The sequence below is a fragment of the Nothobranchius furzeri genome, chromosome 5 (genome assembly GCF_043380555.1).
Source record: "Nothobranchius furzeri strain GRZ-AD chromosome 5, NfurGRZ-RIMD1, whole genome shotgun sequence".
Lineage (NCBI taxonomy): Eukaryota > Metazoa > Chordata > Actinopteri > Cyprinodontiformes > Nothobranchiidae > Nothobranchius > Nothobranchius furzeri.
Genome location: NC_091745.1, coordinates 42,207,478 through 42,231,465, shown reverse-complemented (window position 1 = coordinate 42,231,465; position 23,988 = coordinate 42,207,478). Strand labels below are relative to the sequence as shown.

Here is a 23,988-nt window from a genome sequence, read left to right as displayed (position 1 = left end):
GTCTTCTGATTTTAAATGTGTCATAAAACTTTAATAGCATGATACAACAGAAGGACTGTTTTTTTATTTACTCTGATCAATTAATATGCTTTATCATTTAAACCTGAATACTTAAATTTTATATATATATATATATATATATATATATATAAAGGAAAAGGCTCGTTATATATTTATATTGAAACTAATACATATAAAATATAATGTTATCTCCCGTGTCACTTGATGTTATATATATATATATATATATATATATATATACACACACACATACATAGGACTTGCCTATACATCACCTGACAGAAAGCGAACGTGTCCATCTGCATCAGATGAAAATGCTGCGTTGATGTCGGGGAATACTGGTCAGACGAGGAGCTCAAATAACCACTAGTTCCAACAAAGATCTACAGGACTTTCACGACTCGCAGGCTGACACCTTCCCCTGCTTATTTCTGCTTCTCCTCGGTTCATTGTTTTCATCTGTGCCCAATTCCCCATGCACCTGCCCCTCATCTCCAATCAACTAGCTCCTGCGTGTATAACCCTGTCTGTGTCTCTATGTTGTCGGTCCATTGACGTTGTCAGCGTTGTTTTGTTTGTCAGCTGGATCTTTCAGAAGATCGGGTCAGAATTAACGGTAAACAGCCTGTATTTTTATAGTGCCTTACAGAGTTCTCTAACCCCCCAAGGTGCTTTACAAAAAACAGTGCTTTACAACACCTATTCACACACTTGTGACATTGAGCTACATTGTTGCTACTGCCACCCTGAGGGAGGCTGCTGTCCCTCTGACCCACACCAGCAGGCAGTGTCTCGCCCAAGGACACAACTTCAACAGACTGAGCAGCGCTTGAACCTGCAACCCTCCAGCTACAGGACGGGTCTTAACTCCTCCACCATAGCTGCATGATGAAGGCAGGTTGCTGCTGGTGGAGGTATAATGGTGCGGGGGAAATTTGGACCATTTTGGACCAACTGAGCTCAAATCCTCAAGTTCACAGGACCTCTAGTCACCTGACCTCAATCCAGTTCAGAACTTTTGGGATGTCATTCATCATGGATGAAACGGTATGATGCTGTCATGTCAAAATGGACCAGAACCTATGAGGGAGGTCTCCATGGTTCCTAGGCTGCAGACGCCATGAGTTATAGGTTATCAATATCTAGACAGGATGTCCTGCATGTATATCCTGCACACCACCACCTACCCTGAGCGATGGCTATGGACTCGAACCTGTGCAGCTCCCTCAGCAGGCAGGTTCGCTCCGACGGATGGAGGCTGTAGATGAACTCCTTGGCTCCCTGGGGCGAGTTGAGAGGCTCCACGGGCTCCTTCAGGGGGTGCGTGCCCAGGTAACGCCGCTGCACCAGAACGGACAGCCCCGAGGAGGAGCCTGTCGCAGCGGGCGTTTGTTGGACTCGGAGTCCGGCTCTGGCTAGCCCTCTCCCGGCTGCCAGGGAGAAGGCAGGCCGCAGGACTCTTCGGAGGCTGGGTAGCATCTCGGTTTGTTTAGCAGAGAAAAGAGTCCCGAAGCTGGAGGAGAAGAGCGGAGGCAGCAGACCCGGTTAGCATCACTAACCCACGTGACACTACGGCTATTTTTGATGGATGATCCGTGGTAAATGATGAATGTAGTTCCTGTCCGAACGCATGACCAGGTCCTACTGGACACAAAGACGGACGGAAACAATGAAACTGTAACTTGACTCACCGGACGCACCTCAGTCGACGCTCCGCTGTCCCGTCCGACTACCTCCACCTGAAGCCTCGAGAACACGGAGCCTCTCCGCGGGCATACACGCTTCCTCGCCGGCTCGGTGACCTCACTGACCGCCGCGGGCGACACTTGAGCTCCTGGCTGGATGATACATTTGTACCAAATCACATTCTTGCGAGCATGTTCCCGGGCGGCGTAACCTCTGGATGCTGAGGGAGGAGGAGGGCGCTTCTAGCGGACAGTAACCTCGGAAATATTTTCCAAAGGGTGCGCTGCCCTCATCCGTGCGTCGCTCTGACGTCACGGTCAGACGCACGCAGAACTGTGAACGGTCAGCGTTGTTTACGTCTTGTGTCTTTTGCAGTATTAATGTGTTTTCTGTGCTTTATTATCCTAGCGGCGAGGTTTAAATAACAGAATGCCAGCAAACTTGTCCTCACGTTGCTTTTTTTTAGGAAAAACCAACGAACTCGGCCTGTCTGCAGCTGCAGGAAACGAGCAGAAATTCACGTTCGATAACAAGTTTCTAAAAGTTTAAATAGGTTTTAGACTCAGACTTCAGATTAAGTGTCGCCTATAGCGCTCACTTGTGGCCACATCGAGCAACAGCATGTATGAACTTTAATGCTTTTCTGGTTCATCTGGATTCATAAAAAAATGAGAAAACCTCAAGAACCAAATGTTTGTGTGTTTGCAAAACATATGTAAGGAACGGCAGATTTAAGCCCGAGATTAAAAGATTATTTTAGTTATTTAACTCTGGTGTGTAATAATCTAATTTATAGTTTCTAAATGGTCCACTACATCTCTTACCATTCCTGTTATTGAGACGTAATAATTAAACAAAATGATGTTAGTTAAGGTTGTTTTGTCTGATATCTGCTGCTCTAATGGTTATGTTACAAAGAATAACAGGAAGCCAAAGCAAAGTGAACATTTTTATTGAATTGCTAAAGTTGTCATCACACAAAAATGTACTTTTATCTTGTGAGACAAGCAGCAACAAAGCCTGGACTAACAGAGAAGTCAACTCTCTTCTGGGTCAATTATAGAACTATAAAGTGAACTAAAACAGGGTTTACTGTCAAACGTCACAAACTATAAACATCTCATTTATACCATATACTGATAATCTGGCAATACATTTATATCATATATATATATATATATATATATATATATATATATATATATACACACACACACACACACACATATATATTTGAAGCTAGCCTTTTAAATATGTGAAATACAAATCAATATTACGATTTACACAAGTGGACAAAAATATTTTCAATGTAATCAGCTTTTGGACACAGTTGTTCAATTCAAATTTTAGCTCGTTTTTTGGTTATTTGTCCACTTTCCAAAATAAATGTACAAGCAGAGCATTTTTAGTTAAAACAAAACCTGTCCTGATATTTATGTCAGCCTGTGTGTGAAACAAGGAACTTTTCTCTTATTGTGCCAAATGTATGTTTGGTGTAAAAACAGAAAAGCTGAGGAAAAACAACTGAAATTAAACAATTTAAAAAATAAAATAAATTAAAAATGCGTGAGTTTCTGGAGTAACTTATAAATATTTACACTTTCATAGAAGTTGTAGTAGCCACAGTCTCACAGTGTTAGAACTGAAACGCAGATTAAATTCAGACTCTACTTTAGCTTATAGTCTAACGCTGCTGCCTCACATATAATTTCTTATCCCCAAATCCAGATAAAAAAAAATGAAATGCAACAAAAATGATCTGAATCTAAACATTCTGGTACACCTTCCTGGTTTTACGGGTATCTGTACACATGGAACCTCTGTTGGTTTTTGCACAAGTTTGGAAATAAAAGTTTCCTTAATAAAAAACATGTGAAGCAAGGCAGAGCGTACAGCTTTTAACCGAGAACCTCCACAACCTCAAAAACAGTTTGTCTCAATATCTTCTACAAAATGTTGAATTATATATAAACATAGACACTTTAATTATGACGTGTTTGGATGTGACACGCGTTTATACCTTTAGTAATGCTATAACAAATAATCTGTCAGTCTATAACAAAGGGTTTATACAGAAATAAAACCAGAATTATCGAGTTTCGCTGGGACAAAAATGGAAATATAAGCAATAAGCAGGATTATCTCTGTGGCTCGTTAGGAGACGTGGAAGTAAATCTGGTTTTCCGAAGGAGCAGGTAGGGTTGTGGAACATGGCAAAGAATCAGAAGCATAAAAAATGTGTGCCTCTAGAAATGAGATGTGCAGATTATGTTCAGTTGGTCTAAATGCTAAAGCTAGCAAAGCTGCCATTCTTAAGTAACACCTCCAGATGCTCAGGCGTGGGTAAAATGGGTGGGGGTGGGTCGTGTCCTGTGACATCTGGATTGGTTACGCCGGTCTGTGTGTGTGTGTGTGTGTGTGTGTGTGTGTGGGTTCTGCTTCAGCCATGAGTTCACAAAACACGTTCCACAAGATGCAGTCTGCAGACATTAGTGCCTTTAGTACCTGGTCACTGCTCCTTATTGGTGCTCAGGATGGTTACCGTTGGTTACCCATGGTCCCCATAACCAGTGAGCAGCACAGTGGTTATTTTACTCCCAGAAGAGTCCAACCTGGTCAGTGTGTGTGCACTAGCATCTGCTTAGCGTCTCTAATCCACGATGCTGCTGTATGATTTTATTTTTTATTTACATCCTAAAGTTCCTAACTGCCGCTACGAGCCGCGGGCCCGTTTAGAGCTTTGGCTAGGCCCGAGGGCCTGTGCAAGATCAGTCTCTGCTCTCTTATTGCTCATATTTCTAAAACAACCACCAGGAGGCCTCAGGCCCACTAAAGCTGGACTTAACGTCACAGATCATGTCAAATATGAATATGTACAGCTGGATATCACATCCCTGTAGGTTTAGTCCGCTGAATCACGACCATGGTGAGAACTTCCTCCAGCTATGAGCACCCTTATTTCTAAAGCTTTTCGCCAAATCCACCCAGAAGGGTCACCAGCTCCTGTGACACTAGACTGCCCGTCAGATGATGTCATCATGCGATGCGCGGAGCAGAGCGGTCGTTGGTCAGGGTCCTCTTCAGCTTGACCCCTTTGCGGATGGCCACCAGCATGTTTTCTCCCTCTTGCTCTCCGATCTCCTCTCTCCCTCCCTGGCTGGATGGCGGTAGGGCCGGTGGGTTGGTGGAAGCCTGACCACTCCAGGAGATCACAGGAAGCACACCCACATTCTCCTGCCCTGCAAACAGAAGCTCCTCCTCACCTCCCTCCATCTCCTCTGCGCTCCTGCTCCCGTTCAGTGCTCCTGGCGCATCGGGCACCGTGGGGATTTTCACCGGCACCACGGGCGTACGGATAGGGATGGGTCCTGCACACACGGATCCGGAGCGCCGGGCTGAGGGTTTGGAAGAGGGGGTGCGGCGAATTGTAGCAACACCTGGGGTAACGATAATCGGACCATGGCCTGTAGAGAAGGGAAACAGACCTGTTCTGTTCTGACTGATTTTAAACAGAATGAAGTCTAGTTTTCATTAAATAAATCATCTGTATGAAGATCCAGCAGCTTTACAATATTTCCTGTTCTAGGTGTACCTGTAGGAGCAGGAGGATACTGCCCAGCGGGAGCAGGGGAGTAGGCTCCTGTGTGGTTTGGTGTGGAGGGGGGAAGCCCCTGGGTGCTGGGGAGGCCGGCTGTGGAGGCGGGCCGTTTGGTCTGAAACATGCGCCGGTAAGACTGACTGATGTCGCTGTTCCTAGGGATGGTGGAGGACTTGTCAAAGTCCGGCTGCTGCTCGGGTTCTTGGTCTCCAGCCATGGAGAAATAATCATAATCTGACACTAGATGAGGAAAGAAAAGGTTCAAATCTATGAAGCAACAGCAGAGTTTCCACTAAACGCATGATGGAGAGGAGTTTCCTCTACCTTGTGAGGGTATGGTGTCTTCAGAGCAGCACGGGGTGTTGCTCTGCGTGCTGTAGCCACTGGAGCACTGGATGGAGTCTCTACTGGACCTCTGGGTGTCCAGCTCCAGACTCCTCGATAAGACCAGGGTCAGCTCCTCATGGGCCTCAATATCATCAGCCTGGACATGATCAGACGTACAATCAGCAAAAAGAACCAAATATTCACATATTAGACACAAAAGGCCAGAGTGGAGCTAAGTACAGGTCACTAAACTCATTCAGCGGGGACATTAATGTTTTTTTTTTATTATGCAGAAACTGAAAATGAGATCTGCGCTCATCAGACGGCCTTTTTTAACGAGCTTCTTCGTTTACCGTGGAGCAACATTTAGGGGTATAGATAAAACATCTGAGTGAAACAAAGTAGGGGTGGTTTAAATGGATGTTTAGCATGAATAGCTCATTGTTTTTCACCCCAACAGCAGGAATGTGGATCGTTATGCTGATCTTGGCCCTCTTTCTCCATACTCAAAACCAGTTGTTACCAGTTTGGGGGTGAAACTTGATGTAGGACTTAAATTTGATGCTCACATCAATTCTGTGATCCGGTCCAGTTTCTTTCACCTGAGACGCCTTGCTAAAATCAAGCATATGCTGTCGAGAGCCCACCTGGAGCGGGTACTGCATGCCTTTGTAATTTCTCGGCTTGACTACTGCAGCTCTCTCTATGCAGGGTTGTGTCAGTCATCACTGCGTCGCCTACAGGTTTTGCAGAACAGCGCTGCCAGGTTCCTGACTGGGACCAGGAAACGGGACCACATCAGTCCAGTTCTGGCCTCCCTGCACTGGCTTCCGATTTCCTATCGCTCACAATTCAAAATACTCGTCTTTGTTTATCATTTCTTCCAGGGTGGTGCTCCCCCCTATCTGGCCACACTCCTGAACAGACATTCCCCATCACGCGCTCTGCGCTCCTCTGACCAAGGCCTGCTCGCTGTCCCTCGGTCTAGGTGTCGTACCCGTGGGGACCGGGCTTTCTCAGTCCTAGCACCGTCACTCTGGAACCAGTTGCCACCTTCAGTTAGGCTGTCCCCTTCTCTGCCAGTCTTTGAGTCACCTAAAAACACACCTCCTCTGCTTGGCGTTTCCAGAACATGTTTGATTATGGCCCTCTATTATGTTGAATCCATTCCACAGTTTTCATTGGTACACTCAATCCATCCACTCAATCCAATTGTGTTTCACACATTTGTATTTTACCGGAATGTTTCATCTATCTTGTTATTTCCATTTTGTATTTTGTAATTTGTATTTTGTTATTTGAATTTCTTTTATTGTTGATTTATTCAGTATAATTACTTACAACTGTACCATGTTCAGCGCTTTGGGCTTCCTGACAGGGTTGCGGAAGGCGCTTTATAAATAAAGCTTTGATTGATTGATTGATTGAATAAAAACTAAAGAGAACACGTCTGCTGTACACAGATGGTCCCATTTAAAATGCAACAACCAGAAGAAGACGGAGGCTAAACTGGACCTTTAAAGGAGCCAACAGGATCCGGTTCCTCTCTTCCAACAAGCTTGGTGTTTGTGTCACAGCAGGAGCTGGTGCTGAGCCCGAGGGGGGGCTGTTCCCGCTGTTGATACTAGACTCCACAGCTGGAGCGCTCTTGTCCTTCCTCCTCCTCAGCGTGTTCACCATGGGCTGGTCGTAAGGTCCCGGCTTCGCCCAGTCCTGAAAACAACCGGGCTTGTTAGAGAAAAACACTTCCTGTTTTTGTTTCAGATCTTGGCGATTTCACCAAACGAGATGCGTAAAAACGAGGAGAACAACACGAAGGTCAACGAGTCGGATGGCATGAACAGACCTTCCAGCTGGGGACTCGTGATGAAGGCACCATGGGGGAACCCAGGACACAGCAGCTGGGGAAGTCTGGCAGCAAGGTCGAGGCGGGGCGTGACCATGAGCGAGCGGGACCAGAGGTGGAGGATGTGGGGGAGGATGGAGGGAAGAAGGGGAAGGCGGTTGAGCCCAGACCTTGCAGGTAGGGGGAGCTGGCTGGACTGTAGTGCTCGAAACCATTGTACAGCTGATGGTGGGGGTGGGGAGGGGTGACGACAGAGACAAACAACATGAAGAAACAAACAATGAATGAAAACAAACCTCAGTGCAAACCAAAACAATCCATATAGATGAGAACATGAACACAGAAGACAGGAGCCGGTCACAAACGGAACTAAACGAGAGAACGCGATGCACGCAGGACGGTTCGGTGGCCGCTCGGTCCCTTCTAACGGGTCTACAACCACCCCGCTGTGCGTCAGGTGCACATGAGCTTTTCACCTTTGCAGCGGTGTGCTGAAGTGCGGCAGCAGCAAGAGAGGAGGGGGAGCTGCAGTCACTGTGGAGCTGCCCAGTCTCTGACATCTCAGAGGAGCTGGAAGTAGGACCAGGCTGGGACAGGAAGGACAGAGACCAGTGGACAGGAAGTGGGAGGACAGTGAGGGAGGGACAGTGGGAAGAATAGAGAGAAAATCAGCAGGCAGATGGAGAGAAGCAGCGGGAATCAGTTTGTTAAACAGAAGCGACTTTTCATCAGCCGTTAGTGTGAATCTAGAATACATGTTAGTAATAAACACGCAGCCCGCAAAAGCAACAGGCTAGACTTGCTGCTAAAGAGAAGCTCAAAGTTCTGGAAACCAGACGGCTGTGGTTGAAACGTCAGACACCGTTACGACGCCCAGAGAGAGGAGAGCAGATTCCCGGGCCCGCGCTGCGAACGGGTCATGCGTCTCCGTGCCAAGCAGCCCTCAGGGCATCATAAAAACCTGGAGCCGACTAAACCAACATGGTTCGGAGCCAGGGGGCTCTAGTCACCTCCGCGTAAAACAACAGCAACCACCGGAGCTGCTCTCACAGCTGACTGCAACCCTCAACGCCCCCACAGACGATCCCTGGGCTCTTCATAGGTAATTATCTCACCACCCCGAGTGACTGATAGAGATGTGCTCTTTAATGCATGTCGAACATCACGCCGCCGCTGCAACGTGCCATTTAAATGTGATTTATTTAATACAAATACAGGTTGAGCCAAACCACAGTCTGTCACAGCAGTGGACGGGTCTGACCCGCTCTGCCCCGAGCTGAGCTAGAGTGGAGGCAGACTCGTTTCCTGCAGGTTTATGCAACAATAATAACGGAGAACGACGTCACCGCGATCACGCTCCCATTCCTGCCAGATCACGTCTCTCTAGAGAGACGGGCTCCTCGTGCAGGCGGCACCCCTTACCTTAGTTTCAGCCGACTTCGGGGACGAGGATTTGGATGAAGCGCTCTGGTCCAGGGATGATGAAATGAAGCCAGAGTCATGGGAAGAGATGCTGGAGAGCCGGGCTGGGGCCTGCTGGGACAATGTGGAGCTGCGGTACCGATGGCGGGTGGGGTGATGATGGGAGGAAGAGGAGGAAGAAGAGGAGGAAGGAGAATGAGAGTGAGAGCCACTGGATCCCCTGGAGTCACTACTGTTAACGCTGTTCAGACTACTGGGGGGGGGGGGGTACAGAGAATCACGTCCACCAATGCAGTACAGAGGGGGTGAAACAGGGAGGACAGAGAGAGAGAGAGAGAGGGTGGGAGACAGTTAACACAACACATCAAGATGCAGCGAGCGGTGACCGGAGCCGATCCCATTAAAACCACACTGACCTCACCAGTTCAGACAAAAGGCTCATAAAAAAACAAAAGTAGGATCAGAGTTCTTCAAATACATTAAAGGTGCATAAAAGCTATTCACCAGCTTTAAAATAAGCATCTTAGGACAATCATGGAAAGAAACACGCAACACTCTCAACACCAGAAGGAACGTTTCTGCAGGAGTGAAACACTAGTCAAAATAAAGCTCCCAGATCCCAACGTTCCCAACGTATGCTGCTGGAATCCAACGTGGAAAATCATTTCCTCTTCTTTTAACAGAACAGGTGCAAAGCAATAAAGAGTCCAGATGCTACATTTGAACCAGCCGATTTAAAACAAAGCAGCTCTGAAAACGAGATTACGGAACGACACTTAAGGCAGGAACAAACAGCGAGGTTGTAAGTCTGAGCAGCTAAAAACTAGAGCCGAGTCTGGTACAGCGGCTATGATCCACCACTAGGTGGCAGACAAGAGTTAAGAAAAAGCAGAACTTGTTTTTTTAGGACTGATTTATTCATTTTAATGGGATTTATAATGTTTTAAGGTGCAGAAGGTGAATGCATACTTTCAGTAAAGGTTGCCATCTTACCTGCACATACTTGACTTCCTGGACATGGTGGTGCTCGGGGATGAGGGTGGTGTTTGATACGACCAACCATAGTCTGAGCTCTTCAGGTCCAAGATCACCTAAGAGAAAAGACAACACGTGTGTTTCAGAGGGATGTGTTAAAGAAGCACGACAGTAACATTTCTGAGGATTTTCCTCACTTGTTCACTAGCTGGGGGGAGCTTGTGAGGGTCAGAGGTCAGAGCTTTAAGGTCTTCAGAGATCGTCTGGAGATGGGTAACCTCTGCCAGCATGGAAATCTCCTCGTCCTGCAGAAATAAAGAAGACAACTGATTGAGCTGCAGTGATTTTCAGTTTAAAAGTTTGAACAAACATAAAAAAAGAGACAAATTATCTAAATAAAAAGAAGTAGTTACTCATTTCTTTCAATTCAAGTTTATTTATAAAGCGTCAAATCACGACAAGAGTCGTCTCAAGGCACTTCACATAGTAAACATTCCAATTCAGGTCAGTTCATTAAGCCAATCAGAAATAATGTTTCCTACATAAGGAACCCAGCAAATTACAGCAATCCTCACACTAAGCAAGCATGCAGCGACAGTGGAGAGCAAAACTCCCTTTTAACAGGAAGAAACCTCCAGAGGATCCTGCCACGACTCACTGGGGATGGAGAAGACGGAGCGTTCCCGTCATACTCACCACTACAGGTCGCAGCATGGCTACAAAACAGCAAAACCGCTGTCTCTCCTCGATCAGAGCCCTCCTCAGAGCGTGTTTCTCCGTTTCTTCCAGAAGAATGTACTTATCACTGACATCCTGCATGGCACTGCTTAACTGGGGCTGGATATCACCACGGCCTTCCGGACAAAACACACACAAACACAACACACCCGTAGGAAATTAAAACAGTCACCACTTAGAAACAAAAACAGACTGAAATCAAACAGAAATATGACCCGATTCTCTACAAATATAAAACAAAATGATCACAAAAACGGAATTGTGAGGTCACCAACAATACACAACAATGATATCTCAGTTTTTGTGCTTGAACCGCCTCCGATGTCCCAAATGTTAGAATTTAGATGTTTATTAATTTAGTCACCTTCGCACACCGAGACACTCGTGGCTCTTGTTTTCTACTTCAGACTGATCTGTATTTGTCAATCTTTCTCTTTATCAAACACATTTCTGCAGGTTTCTACACACCACTCCTAAACACTGTGTGTGTTTGTGTGTGTATGTGTGTGTGTTGTGTCAGCTTTTAAGATGTATTTGATCCAGAATTCAAGGCACCAACAGGTCCATCAGGCTCTACATTGTAGTTTAATATATGTGTATAAATACAAGGGAGGTTGTTTCCTTTCTCTTTGGCTTTGTGTGTTTTTCCTGAGCAGAAATGTGTGTTTTCTGTGTATGAGGTTTTAGGAGAGGATGCCCTTAAGCCAAATTAAACCCACTTGAGTTCTCTGTGGAGGCAGGAAGGCTGGCGACCGGTCATTACTGTATGGTATAAAGTCGGCCTCTCTCTCAGGGACTACACACCAACATGCAGAGCTTTAACCTGAACTTATGAAGGCTGGGAACAGAGAATGTCCCCATGGTCTCTGTCTGTTGTTGGTATTTGTCACTCTCAAATAGACTCAGCAAATTGTGCAAATGCAAGAAAATCCACTCATTTTCCTTTGGAATCACTCTGAATTGGTACTTCCTATTTACTACCAGTGTGACACGTTCGGTTTATGCCAGAGTCACACTGAGAATGTGATGTCATTTCAAAACTAAATGAAACAGCCATGTGTCTACTGGGCTATTTTCCTACACACGCTTCAGTCACAAAGAGAAATGATGACATAAGTAAATTTAGGAAAAAAATGGGCCACACCTTCCCACACCCAGCTACACGTCATGTGACGCTATAAAAGTACCTCCTCCTACAGGTTTGACGTGTCAAACCTTCACAAATGAGGTGCTGCTTGGAGGATTATCCAGTTTACCCTGAAAGCTGCCTTGAACTCCAGCCAAAGTGTTACAAATAATTCTGTAATGACTAAATATGAACAGCTCTTCTGTCAAATTGGACTCAAAGACAAATTACTAGCAGGTTCAATTAAAGACAACGAGTCTGTCAAGACAACGCAAACGCCCTGAGCTGTAAAAGTCGGGCAGATTCAACAAAACACACACAATGTGTTTCAAACTTCAAGCCCAAGTTGGCCTAAAGATGCTGTGGTGAAAACCGTTTTCCCAACAAAGCCAGAGTGGTTTGGAAAGGCATGACTGTAAACTGAGGTGCTTCGTCTGATAGATAGAAAGAAAACACGTTTGTTGGTGCCACTTTTATAATGTCCACGAGCAGTTTGAGGCTTTATGTGTTTAAATTAGGCACAAAAGTTTAAATCTGGTATGAGGAAAAGCAGACGACGTAGGTAGAATGTGGTATGAAGTTTCTACAGTTGGTGCTGAGCTGAAGTTCCTGCCAACTCCTTCATGGTTTGACCACATCTCTGGTTTTTGTGCAGTAAACTTGTGCATCTGTTCAACTATGTGAAAGCCAAAAATATAACTTCTACTTTTGCTGCTTTCAAACGCAGACAAACACTCTTCCCACTGACCGCACTATTAGCATTACTGCTCCGCACGTGCTACTACAGAGAAAATCCTACAAGCAACCAACATTTAGAAGATGTTCGTGTTTTATTCTAGTTCATGGATATTTGACTAAATGGGGTTGAATTGGCCCTCATCCTTTACACACGTGTGTGTGTGTGTGTGTGTGCAGGGTTTCCCCCAACGCTTTATCAGCCTGGCGGCCCGCCAGGCTTTGCTTGCCCACACGCCAGGCTAAGCGTCATGCCCCGCCCCCCTCCCCGACCCTACCGTGTCCGCTGACACGAACGGCGCAGCGAAACTAGAGCCCTCCATCAGCTGATTCTGGTGAGAAACAGCAGCGGAACGTGTGCAACCCCCCCACCCCCTCCCCCCTCTCACGGAGGAGGTGCGCAGCTGGACGAAGCGCGCGATCCCCCCATCCGACAGCCGAAGCCGCCAGGCTTAACTCATTTTCTGGTGTGTGTGTGTGTTTTTGACAGCTGGGCCATTTTCAGTGGTTCTAACAGTTAAAAATTCAGTTTCTTTTTCCTGTTTTTAACATTTCTGTGTGTCGTTCTGATGTTCTCCCAGGATCGTTTGGGTTTTCTTGAACAGGATGGAGCAGAACGTGACATCGGATTAATGAACTGACGGATATTTTGTCTCGTCTCTGTCCGCAGAGACAAGTCCTGGGATGTGTAACTGTGGTGAAACAACAACTTAAAAAATAACTTCACGCATGGATTCGAAAGAGAGAGGGCCTGATACGGAGGCTTTGAAGTGGGGGACCTTTCCCCGCTGAAGTGGTCAGTGACCAGAATACTCCTGGAGCTGTTGGCTCCAGCTCCTGTAACATAATTCTAGTGAGAAGAGACAGAATGTGGTCTGATGGTGCCTTTGTTTCACTCTTGTTCCAAGTCACTTTTAGGAAAGCTAAATGATTTTGTTCATAGCTCAAAAACACAGATAATAATGACCAAAAGGAGAAACAGGACTCACACACAACAAAGACTGACTGTGGACAGAAAACTGAGCGCGCATTCCAGCAAAACTTCTAAATAATAATACATTCACCCTCACATGGCACATCTGACAACGCTACCAGGGAGCTTGGTTAGGCATCGCAGCAGAAGCAGCAACAAGGACAGTGTCTCCTCAGCAAACAGACTTACCCAGATTATCAGCTGCAGAGCAGCATTAAGGGAAGGATGGCACCAGAGCCACATGGAGACAGGGAGAGGAAAACATCCCCGTTAGCCTAAGAACAGCCAGAACTAAACCTGTCACAGCTTTCTAGGTTCCTAAACGCACAATAAACATCCAGATGAACAAAAGAAACCGAGAACAATAATGTTCATTTACATGTTTTAAACTAAAGCTATTATGGGATGTTCTATGTTATATAGCAGCTGAAGACTCACCTGTTCAGGCTGGCTTTTGTATGACCTTCTTCACCACTCTCATTCTGCTCTCCCCACCTACCTCATCTTCCTCGGGATCCACGGATTTCCCTCTTTCTTATCAACTCTTCTCTCTTTCTTTACATTTTTTTTATCACAATTGTCTATTTTTGCTTATTTGAAACATATTTTTTATCATTTTCTAAATTCTTTTTAATATTTTAAATTTTTATTTTTGTGAAGCGCCTCGTCATTTTTATCTTCAGAGGCGCTATAGAAAAGATTGTTTCTTCTTCTATATTGATTATTAATTATAGTCAAACAAGTATTGGGTTATTTTATTTACTTGCTTACAGAATCTCGGAGTGGGAAAAAGGTAACGGGAACCAGAATGATCTTTTTAACATCAACCCTAATTATGTCTTTGTCAAATCTAGTTTGCAGAAATAAAATTTTTTAAATCAAAGTTTGACACCGATTACAACCGAGACCAGCAACGTCCCACAAAATGCTTTAAGTGTGTGTGTGTGTGTGTGTGTGTGTGTGTGTGTGTGTGTGTGTGTGCGTAGTGGTATTACCTAGTTAGGTGAATGTGTAAGCAAAACCCAAGCCAAGAGAACAGCAGAGGGATTAAGCTCCTGTCCACTCGGAGTGTTTACCAAGTAAGGTCATGTTTAGCTTTGCAAGATCCGCACAACTAAATCAGTCAGAAGAAACTTGTTCTAGACTCACGGCCAGAAAAAGCACAGTTGAGACGTGTTACTGATTCAAATTAAACACACTTTGGAAGGATATTAGACGAACCACATCAGCACTCTTCTAGATGTTAAAATAAAACTACCAACAGCGGTGGACTGAAATCAGCAGATGAGCCACCGTTTTTCTCTCCTAACCTCACAACAGCCGCCAGACAAAATATTTAAAACTCACTAAGAGCCAAACGGTCTGGCTAAGAGCAAGAATAATAATACACCCACGACAGAAACAGTTTCAACAACTATCTTTCAGTTTGGGCTGAATGGAAGCTGTCATAGGTGGCCGTTTTAATGCCTGTATAATAAAGATAAGCAGCAGTGTTGTGTGAAGTTCATGTAGACTAGCTAAACCTTTACTCAATGACAGATAAAATGATTTTTATGGTGGGATTGTTTTGTTTACAGCAACAGATTAAATACATTGAAAATAAAAATGTTTTTCTACCTTTCTTTGCTTTTTTCTGAAGTTTCAACGTGTCTGAGGATTTCTTCTTGATTTCCTGTCGAGCTCTTTTGTACTCTGTTTTAATCAGACAAAAAAAACAAAACAAGGAATAACTAAATTGTGTTTAACTCACAGTTATTTTAATCCAATACTTTTTTTAAAGAGCTAATGAATAAAGTCCTTGATTGTCATTATTTGACAGTTTTTCTGTGTGGTTGCACTTGTTTACTTCACCTTTGGCGTGGTCCTTGTCTAAAGTGTTGACGCCTTTTTTCCAGTCCTCCATCTGTTCCTGCAGAGGGTTGATCAAACCCTCCAGGAAGCACCTGCACAAACAGCAGGCCAGTCACCTCTGATTTCAGGTCAGTCCACCATTCAAACACAGAATTTCTTCTTTACATAACGAGTGAATGAAGTGAGAGATAGATGAACTGTTTTCACACAGAGCACCGAGGCACGCAGAGGGCGGACTTTCAGACTTGCCAAACTCCTAAAACATCAAGTCTGGTTGGTTCGCATGTCACATTAATCGTACGTCAATCATTACTAGACAGACAGAGGAAGAAAAACACAGACAGTGAGAAAAGGGTCTGCGAGAGTCTGATTGTGTGTCACAGGAGGAGGAAGTACGAAGCCAGGGCAGTTCTGGCCGTCAATCATTACACAAGCATGTAGCATCTTCCCAGACACATTTGTAAATGAGTTTCAGAGTGTGAGAGGTGGGCAGCTGCAGCCGTAGTGTGTGAAACTAAAATTGGCCTTCTCCACTCTGTGTGTGTGTGTGTGTGTGTTCGTGGGTGGCTGTTGATCGCAGCACCCCTAAGTGTACAGCCACTGCTATGGAGATCCAGAAGGAATCTCAACTGAAATGCCAACTAAAATTAAAGAGCCTCTTGTCTACAATGTGTGTGTGTGTGTGTGTGTGTGTGTGTGTGTGTGTGTGTGTGTGTGTGTGTGTGTGTGTGTGTTGGTCTTCACAAAGACATTTTAGACACTTTTGCTGCCAGACAAACCGTCTCTGTTGCTGCATGCCACAACAAGGCTCATCGTCACCCACAACCCCCAAAATGTCTAAACGTAGAGGGCCAGATGAGGTAAATAACACACAACCCCCTACATAAAAAACCCTCCTTCTTTAATAAGGTTGACCTCGGGTGTAAGAGAATGTGAGCTGGTACAAGGATGCTGAACACGCCTTACATGGAGAACTGTTTGAGTTTAGCCTCTATGCTGCGATGTCTCAGACACATCCGGGTCAACGCTGATCCGATGTCTCTAGTGCCACCTAAAAGACAGACACACACACACACACACACACACACACACACACACACACACACACACACACACACACACACACACACACGCACGCACGCACGCACACACGCACGCACGCACGCACGCACGCACGCACACACACACACACACACACACACACACACACACACACGCACACACACACGAAAAATGTTAAACATCAAATGCTGTTATAAAGATCTGCATTCTTATTTATGGTCAAATCTTAAAGAGAAATTCCATGACGAGCTGACTATTTTAGCAAGTCCGTCGTGTTGTGTGAAGAGTGTGGAAGCACTAAAGCAACAGGAGAGTCCGATAAAAAAACTTTCCCAATTATATAAAAACACCACAAAAGTAGATGAATACATCCTGAAGTGACATCTTCACCAGCAAGTCCGCTTTTAGATCCATTCTTTCCAATTACCAGTCATCCAAACAGTTAGTGGAAGAGTGAGGCAGCTGCATTAGTGTCTACTATCTGTAATTATATTTATAAATCAAAGAAAAAAAACACACACACACACACACGGACCTGGTAAAGAGTTAAAAATAAACAAACTTGACAAACTTTCAGCTGTGTCAAAACCCATCAGAAACACTTCATGTGGCTAGTCAATAACAGGAGCGGGGTCAAGTTCTACAAAAAAATAACCCGTTATCTGGTGGCAGTGACGTGAAGCTGACACAGCTATTGTCGCTTGTTTCTGTGAGTGTGGTTCATGTTCCAGCGATAGAGGGCAAACTGAAGGGATCTGGAGTTAAAACCTGCATGGAGTTATTCTGCCATCCCGCTCTGTGCATCAGAGGCACAGAGATGCTCTGTGATGATCTAATGAAGTGTAAAACCTCCCCCAACAGAGCAAACCATTCTGCTGTCAGGAAAGTCCTCACCACACGCAGAGACACACACAGAGCTGTCACTCACCCACAGCCACGCCCACATGGGAGCTGTCACTCAGCCACAGCCACGCCTAACCACAACACACACACAGACAGGTCAAAACATGCAGAGGCACACAAAAGAAGCTATGATCCCTTCTGATTGAGCTGTGAACTTGTTAACTCAATATTTGATGGATTATTGTAAAACAACGGCGCACATTTGATCTTTTCCTATTAATTAATTCTTCCATTTCCTGTTTCTCTATCAGAGCAACCTTGCTGTTACGTAACACCACCATGCTGATTCATTCCCGTCATCCTGTTTAGTGATCATATCCATCCATCTGACTATGCCTCCATTACTTGTTACTCTAAAAGGTGTGGCCTAGCCACGTCAAGCTCCTGAAGGGACGAAACTCACCTGGAGCGTTAGCATTGAGTCAAAAAGTTACTCAAAACGTCTAACTCACCTGTGAAAGTTTCTCTTCACCTTGTTAAGTCACAACACCTCTAATCATGGTTCTGGAACTTCAGATGTTAGTATCAATCAAAGCACAGAACGCTTCACCGTGGTCGGAAACAGGAAGTACTCTCCTCATTAGGAGTTGGGTGTAAAGGCTCTCAAACAATTAAATTAAACTCAAAATAATTAATCTCTGCAATGAAATAAACCACTCATCTCCTCTTTTCACTAATGTTTTTCACTCTCGCAGGCAGCAGATGTGGCCTCTGCTTTTGTCTGCTGGTTACCATGGAAACCGTATACAACATCTTTGTGTTTTGTCTTTACCTGCAACAATCTGGCAGACTCCAGCAGCCAACCTGGACTGAAGCTTTATTTGTGATGGTTTGGGTAATGTATGACAAAGCCACAGGGTAACATTTGTATAAATAAACGTGTAATTTAATATTCAGGTGTGATATTTAGCAAATATTTTATTTGGACAAATCAGATTTAAAGTACGTTGCTTATTATGAACGCAAATAACTCATGATTTACATTTAACACATTATTTTGTCTAGATACAAGCGGCCTGTAGATAAAAATGGCTGCAGCTTCCTGTGGCTAAAAAGAAACAAATCCACACAAAAGCGAGCCAGGTGAACAGGACTGACCACGTGAGTGTTTGTGTGGGCAGAGGCATAGCTGCCCGCCAGCAGAGACGGCTTACAACTGCCTACAAACACACGCCCTAGAAGAAAAGACTGTTTGAATGATGCCAAACTTTCTTCCTTTATGAAGCTAGTGAGCAACTTTTCAGCTCCAGTTGTTTTCCAAAAACATTTTCCACAAACCTGTTGGTGACTCAGTAATGTGGCTGCTGTATGACTGAGTTGTTTCCAGACAGGAAACAGAGTAAAACAATACATATTATGCACATACTGGGTGTTCACGGTCTTAATTATTAATAGGAAGTGTTTTCGTCATGGATTCTGATGTTTACACCTTGTGTTTGAGCCATTGTCTATAGAGCAGAAGGGACATCGCTGATGAAAGTGATAGTTCCCTCTCAGTGTGAGTGAGAAAGAGAAAGAAAGACGACAATGTGACGTCAAGTTGCTGAGTTTATCTCTTCTATCAACCCCCATCCAGACTGTTCACAGGAATGTCACGCTGTTCTGCTGACGCATGGAGTGTTTCTGCACCTCGGTTTGGTTGCTTTTTCAGTGAATGCTATCTTATTCCTGACAAGCCTTGGTGAATCCTCATCCTTCATCTGTCATATCATTCTTCATCCAACAATATTAAAAGATAAAGCACAAACTTCCTTTCTTTTTATTTACAAAACAAGTCCCAGTTTCGGGTGGTTTGTAAACAGATATACAATCTGATGCTATTTGAAACCATTAATAATAAAGACCTTAATTTATCAGGAAGCAATTTCATTCAGACAAAGACTCTGTTGAAAGGGAGGAGGGTAACCTTACAGGAAAACTACAACAGAATACCTCCGGTATATTGACTCAGCAGCAGGTAGGACAACAGCAAAACAAAAACAGTACACTATTCATTTCAACAAAGATGATAGATTTGGCCTTTTTGATGAGATTGTGTGTAAATACAAAAACTGTTTTTGTAGTTAAAAGATGGAGGGAAATCTGAGGCAATAAGAGACATAATAAAGGAAGAGGAGAGAAGTGCATCTTATAAAAAAGATTTAGAGAAAAATAAGCAAAGAGGGATGGAGAAGAAAAAAGAGAAAGTGTGGCTGGAAGACTTTTTAAAACTTCACGTGTAGATCAGAGGAGCTGGGCATGGGCAACAGATGGCTGCTGTTAACCATGGACCAGTGGTTACACTGATAAGAGACTGAGGTTCACACACACAGCTGCACAGAGGTACGACGGTCCCTTTAGCAGTTAATTATAGAGCTGGACGAAAGGAAAAAAACCTCTCTTCAATAGACCACCTTCATTTATTTTTTCCTCTCATCCCGAGTCTACAGCCACATAAGGGTTGTGTCCGCCACTGAAAACTCAACAGAAAATGACTCAGACCATCTAAACACCTTTGTACTATAGCGGAGCAACGTCAAACATCTTTTGCTTTCACTTTCAAAGACTTTATTGCTGTGAGTCAAAAGTGTGTTATCTACTCTTTCTAACACGTTTATCACCTACAGTGTGATGCAAATGTTTGGGCATCCTCGTTAATCTTTATGATTTTCCTGTATAAATCGTTGGTTGTTACGATAAAAAAAATTTCAGCTAAATATATTATATAGTAGAGACACACACAGAGTGATATTTGAGAAGCGGAACAACGTTTTTAGGATTTACAGAAAGCGTGCAATAATTTTTTTAACTACATTAGGCAGGTGCATACATGTGGGCACCACTAGGGTTGTCACGGTATGAAAATTTAACCTCACGGTTATTGTGACCAAAATTATCACGGTTTTCGGTATTATCGCGGTATTTTTTAAACGGTGTTGCATATGTTCAGAAAGCATTGATAGTCCTGTTCTACACAAACTGAAATAGTTCTGAAAAGGTTTAACAGTGTTTATTAAACCTAAAATAACACAAAGCCTTAGCAAAAGTGCAACTTTTCACAAGTAAAGGAACAAACAGCTTATTTTTCTGGAACATGTTACAGTAGTCAGTGCAGGTTTAAATTATACAAATCCAAACATTCAAAACATAAACAATATGTAAACAAATCAAAGAAACACCACTTGTTTTCTCATATACTTGTTTTCTTCATTATCAAAATGAAAATCTAAAACTCCAGTCCACACTTGACTTGAGCGCTGTACAAGTCAACCTTAAAAATATGTATTTAAAATAAATATCCACTTTAAACAAATTACTAAAATAACTACTACACTATGTAATCAAATCCAAATGTTCAAGTATAAATGGCATTGAATAAGTAAACAAATCCATGACAAGGAACTAATTGTATATTTCTCTTCATCATCAACAAATAAGATGCTTCATCCAGCAACAGGGTGTCCGTGACACGGTTTAAATGCTGGCAGAGGACGCTGCGGCTGCAGCATATAGTGACTCGTTGCATTCTCCCTCAACCAAAAGTCCTCGCGTCATGCATTTCAGCTAAAATGCTAATGTTAACTTACCTTGCACCGGCTGTGGAGACGTGGGTGATCGTCACGCAGATGTGCCATGAGATTTGAAGTGTTGCTGCCTTCTGCAGACACTTGTTTCCTGCACGTTCTGCAAACGGGATAGCCGTCTTCTATTAACTGTCCCTCAGCATTTTTCAGAAATCCCAAATATGCCCATACTTCCGATTTAGTCTTCTTTGAGGGCTGATGGATGTCCTGGGCGCTGCCGTCGCCTCCTTCGGCCATTATTTCAGCTTCAAAGTTTTGGTGCCGTTGCAAATTAAAAAGTGCGTGTGCGCGCAGCGGGAACTTCAGCTGAAGCGACGGTGGCTGGTAAGGGTCATCGCGCCGAAACCGCGGCCACGGTAAACCCACCGAGATAATATAGTTTTTTAAAAACTGGACGGTTATTTTTATTGTCAACTTTTTTACCGGGGTTTACCGCTATACCGGTTACCGTGACAACCCTAGGCACCACAAAAAGAAATTACAGCCTATAAATGCTTCCTATAGCTTCCACTGAGGTTGAAGGTATTTTGGACCATTTTTCTTTACAGAACATCTCTAGTTCATTCAGGCTGGAAGGCTTCCTCTGCATCACTCTCACATACAGCATCTCCTTGTGTAAAGTGTGCCAAATAACTGAACGATGCACAGTGACTCCATCTGCAGTAAGATTGTGTTGTAGGTCTTTGGTGCTGGTCTGTGGTGATTCTGACTGTTCTCATTATTCTTTGCTTCTGTTTATCTCAGATTTTATCATATATTTTTTTTGGTCTGCCATTCAGAGCCTTAACTTGAACTGTGCCTGCGGTCTTCCATTTCCTCAGTATGTCCCTAACTGTGGAAGTGGACAGCTTTCTGTACCCTTCCCCTAAACCATGATGGTGGACAATCTTTGTTTTTTGTCACGTGAGAGTTGTTTTGTGACCCCCATGTTGCTGATCTTCAGAGAATATTCAAAGAGGAGGGAAACTTACAATTGGCCCCCTTAAATATTCTTTCTCATAATTGGATTCACCTGTATATGGAGGTCAAGGATCACTGAATTTACCAAACCAAAATTTGATTATCCGTCATTGTGAGGTTTCTCCAACAGGCACACAAGGACAGACAAAGTTAAGCCCACTTTTCGAAACATCCATCGAATGAGACAGAGAATGCAAGCTAGTGATTGGCTAGGATGCTGCTTTCTTTAAATTTGTCAATAACACCACCATTAACCCCTTAAGAAAATAAAAAGAGAGCCGAAAATGTCTAGCAGCTTGAAGAATACCTTGTAGAAAAACTCTGAAAATATGAAAGTTTATTCACTCATGACTGAAGGAGTATAGAGATACATAGCAAGCGTTTTATTTGTAGATGTGGAAAGGTGGATTTATAGGTGGTGGAGAATGAGGGACAAATTTGTTCATGTTAATGTCTCTGAAATACAAAAAACACAATATAAGCACACTAGTAAATGCACGATCATGGACTGAATACATTCATAATGGTGGTAGGATACCCCAGAAAAGCGCTACGCCCTCTTTTGTCCTGGCGGGATGACGGAGAAGTCCGAAGAGAAAACGTCTCTGAGCTGATGGAGAAGCATTAATCAGGCTCATGTGGGGCTCACAGAGAGCTGTGCTTACAAAATGTTTGTGTTAGCTAGATGATGACCCTTACCTTATGTTCTCCCTGCTGTTATGTTGATTGATTGATTTGATAAAGTTGTCAACTTTGCCAGAATTCACCTTGCTAGATTTATAACATTATATGAATGGTATCCTCACTTTTCACTGGAGCTGATTTTAAAAGCCTAAAAGAGTCTGGATCCCCACCAGTGTTTTGTCACTGGCTGGATCTCGGGTTCAGCTGCTACTCTCACACCAGGGTGTGGGGAGATAAAGATCTCATAATGGCGAAGCTCATCGTGCTAAATAAATAACATAATTGTCGCACAATAAACTTATTTGGTAAAACGTTTGTAAATACATTAAGGGCTTAGTCCGTTTGATTAAGCTCTGCCATCTATCCTTGTCGTCTGCAACGTCCAGCAATGGTCAGTTTTCACCTACAGATTGACCGACATGCCACCGGTCATCTGCAGACATGAATTCCATTCTCTAAAGTGGATTTTACATCCTAGCTTCCAACAAACCCAGAAGGATACTGCAGCCTTGTTGACATTTCAGGAGGAACAAGATGTCAGGCTGTGTTCCCAAACAAAGCCTTCTTTTGATAACACTGCAGGATTGCTCACTCTCTGAATAAAGTGACTATTTTCAGCTCATACGAGTTAATCAATCGTGAAATGAAATGAACGAAGGTTATATGAATAATAATAATGTTTTGATTAATATGTGCTTAAATTAATAAGGTTGATTAATCTGTGCTTGAATGACTGAAATTTGAAATGACAAGTTAATCATTATCTACACTCAGACACAAGGTTCATTAGAGATAAATTAAAGTTAAGTTAAACGTCATGACACATAGATATTTTCTTAGCCACAAATCAGAGCATCCTGTATCTGAAAGAAGGCGTGTTTTCTGAGGTTTGCTTGTTAACACCCAACAACTTGGCCCGTCCCGGTTGGCCAAGAAATCATAATATGAGAATATTAAAACAGAGCTCACTTGACAGTGAGTCAGTTCTAGAGAAAGCTACGGACAGGTCATCCATAGCAAACCCTCTTTAACCCAGAGCATTTTTGACAAGCTGTCAAAAACCCTGCTAAAAGCTGCCTACCGCTGACACAGCAAAACGGTTCCTTCAGCTTTTCAGAAACAGCTGTTCTGGATGCAAACGATTTCATCTATCTGTTGTGATCCGGGAGACGACTCTGGACCGACCTGGTCGTACTGCTGTCTTTTCTACGAACCTTGGTACCTTGAGGTCGTTGAGTCCCTTCAACATGTCCTGGATCTCCCTTTAGGCCTCCTCCCAGTTGGACGTGCCCAGAAAACCTCACCAGGGAGGCTTCCAGGAGGTACCCTAATCAGATGACTGAACCACCTCAACTGCCTCCTCTCCATGTGGAGGAGCACCTCCCGGATGATCGAGCTTCTCAGCTTATCTCTAAGGGAGAGCCCAGCCACCCTGCGGAGGCAACTCATTTTGGTCGCTTATATCCGCGATCTCGTTCTTTCGATCACTACCCAAAGCTCATGACCATAGGTGAGGGT

General features: G+C 43.9%; 2 protein-coding genes across 11 annotated transcripts in view; both read right to left on the bottom strand.

Annotated features, from left to right (window-relative positions):
• LOC139069821 (transmembrane protein 65-like) overlaps positions 1-1,932 on the bottom strand; it is a 68,485-nt gene extending 66,553 nt beyond the window's left edge. The window contains exons 1-2 of one of the 2 annotated variants that reach the window (XM_070550800.1): positions 1,713-1,932; positions 1,209-1,534 (exon numbers count right to left, since the gene is read on the bottom strand). In XM_070550800.1, coding sequence (XP_070406901.1) covers positions 1,209-1,500 — 292 coding nt within the window. In that variant the 5' untranslated portion in view covers positions 1,501-1,534; positions 1,713-1,932. The remainder of the gene's footprint in view (positions 1-1,208; positions 1,535-1,712) is intronic. The other variant, XM_070550801.1, reaches the window with a different exon arrangement.
• A 2,603-nt stretch (positions 1,933-4,535) lies between these two features.
• Positions 4,536-23,988, bottom strand: part of LOC107378730 (protein MTSS 1) — a 70,521-nt gene continuing 51,068 nt past the window's right edge. Inside the window, exons 4-16 of one of the 9 annotated variants that reach the window (XM_070550789.1) lie at positions 16,265-16,349; positions 15,299-15,390; positions 15,065-15,139; positions 13,637-13,648; positions 10,572-10,729; positions 10,073-10,180; positions 9,894-9,991; positions 8,901-9,153; positions 7,479-7,700; positions 7,148-7,345; positions 5,630-5,789; positions 5,300-5,545; positions 4,536-5,171 (exon numbers count right to left, since the gene is read on the bottom strand). In XM_070550789.1, the coding sequence (XP_070406890.1) occupies positions 4,744-5,171; positions 5,300-5,545; positions 5,630-5,789; positions 7,148-7,345; positions 7,479-7,700; positions 8,901-9,153; positions 9,894-9,991; positions 10,073-10,180; positions 10,572-10,729; positions 13,637-13,648; positions 15,065-15,139; positions 15,299-15,390; positions 16,265-16,349 (2,135 nt within the window). In that variant the 3' untranslated portion in view covers positions 4,536-4,743. The remainder of the gene's footprint in view (positions 5,172-5,299; positions 5,546-5,629; positions 5,790-7,147; positions 7,346-7,478; positions 7,701-8,900; positions 9,154-9,893; positions 9,992-10,072; positions 10,181-10,571; positions 10,730-13,636; positions 13,649-15,064; positions 15,140-15,298; positions 15,391-16,264; positions 16,350-23,988) is intronic. The other 8 variants (XM_070550790.1, XM_070550793.1, XM_070550795.1 and 5 more) reach the window with 8 other exon arrangements.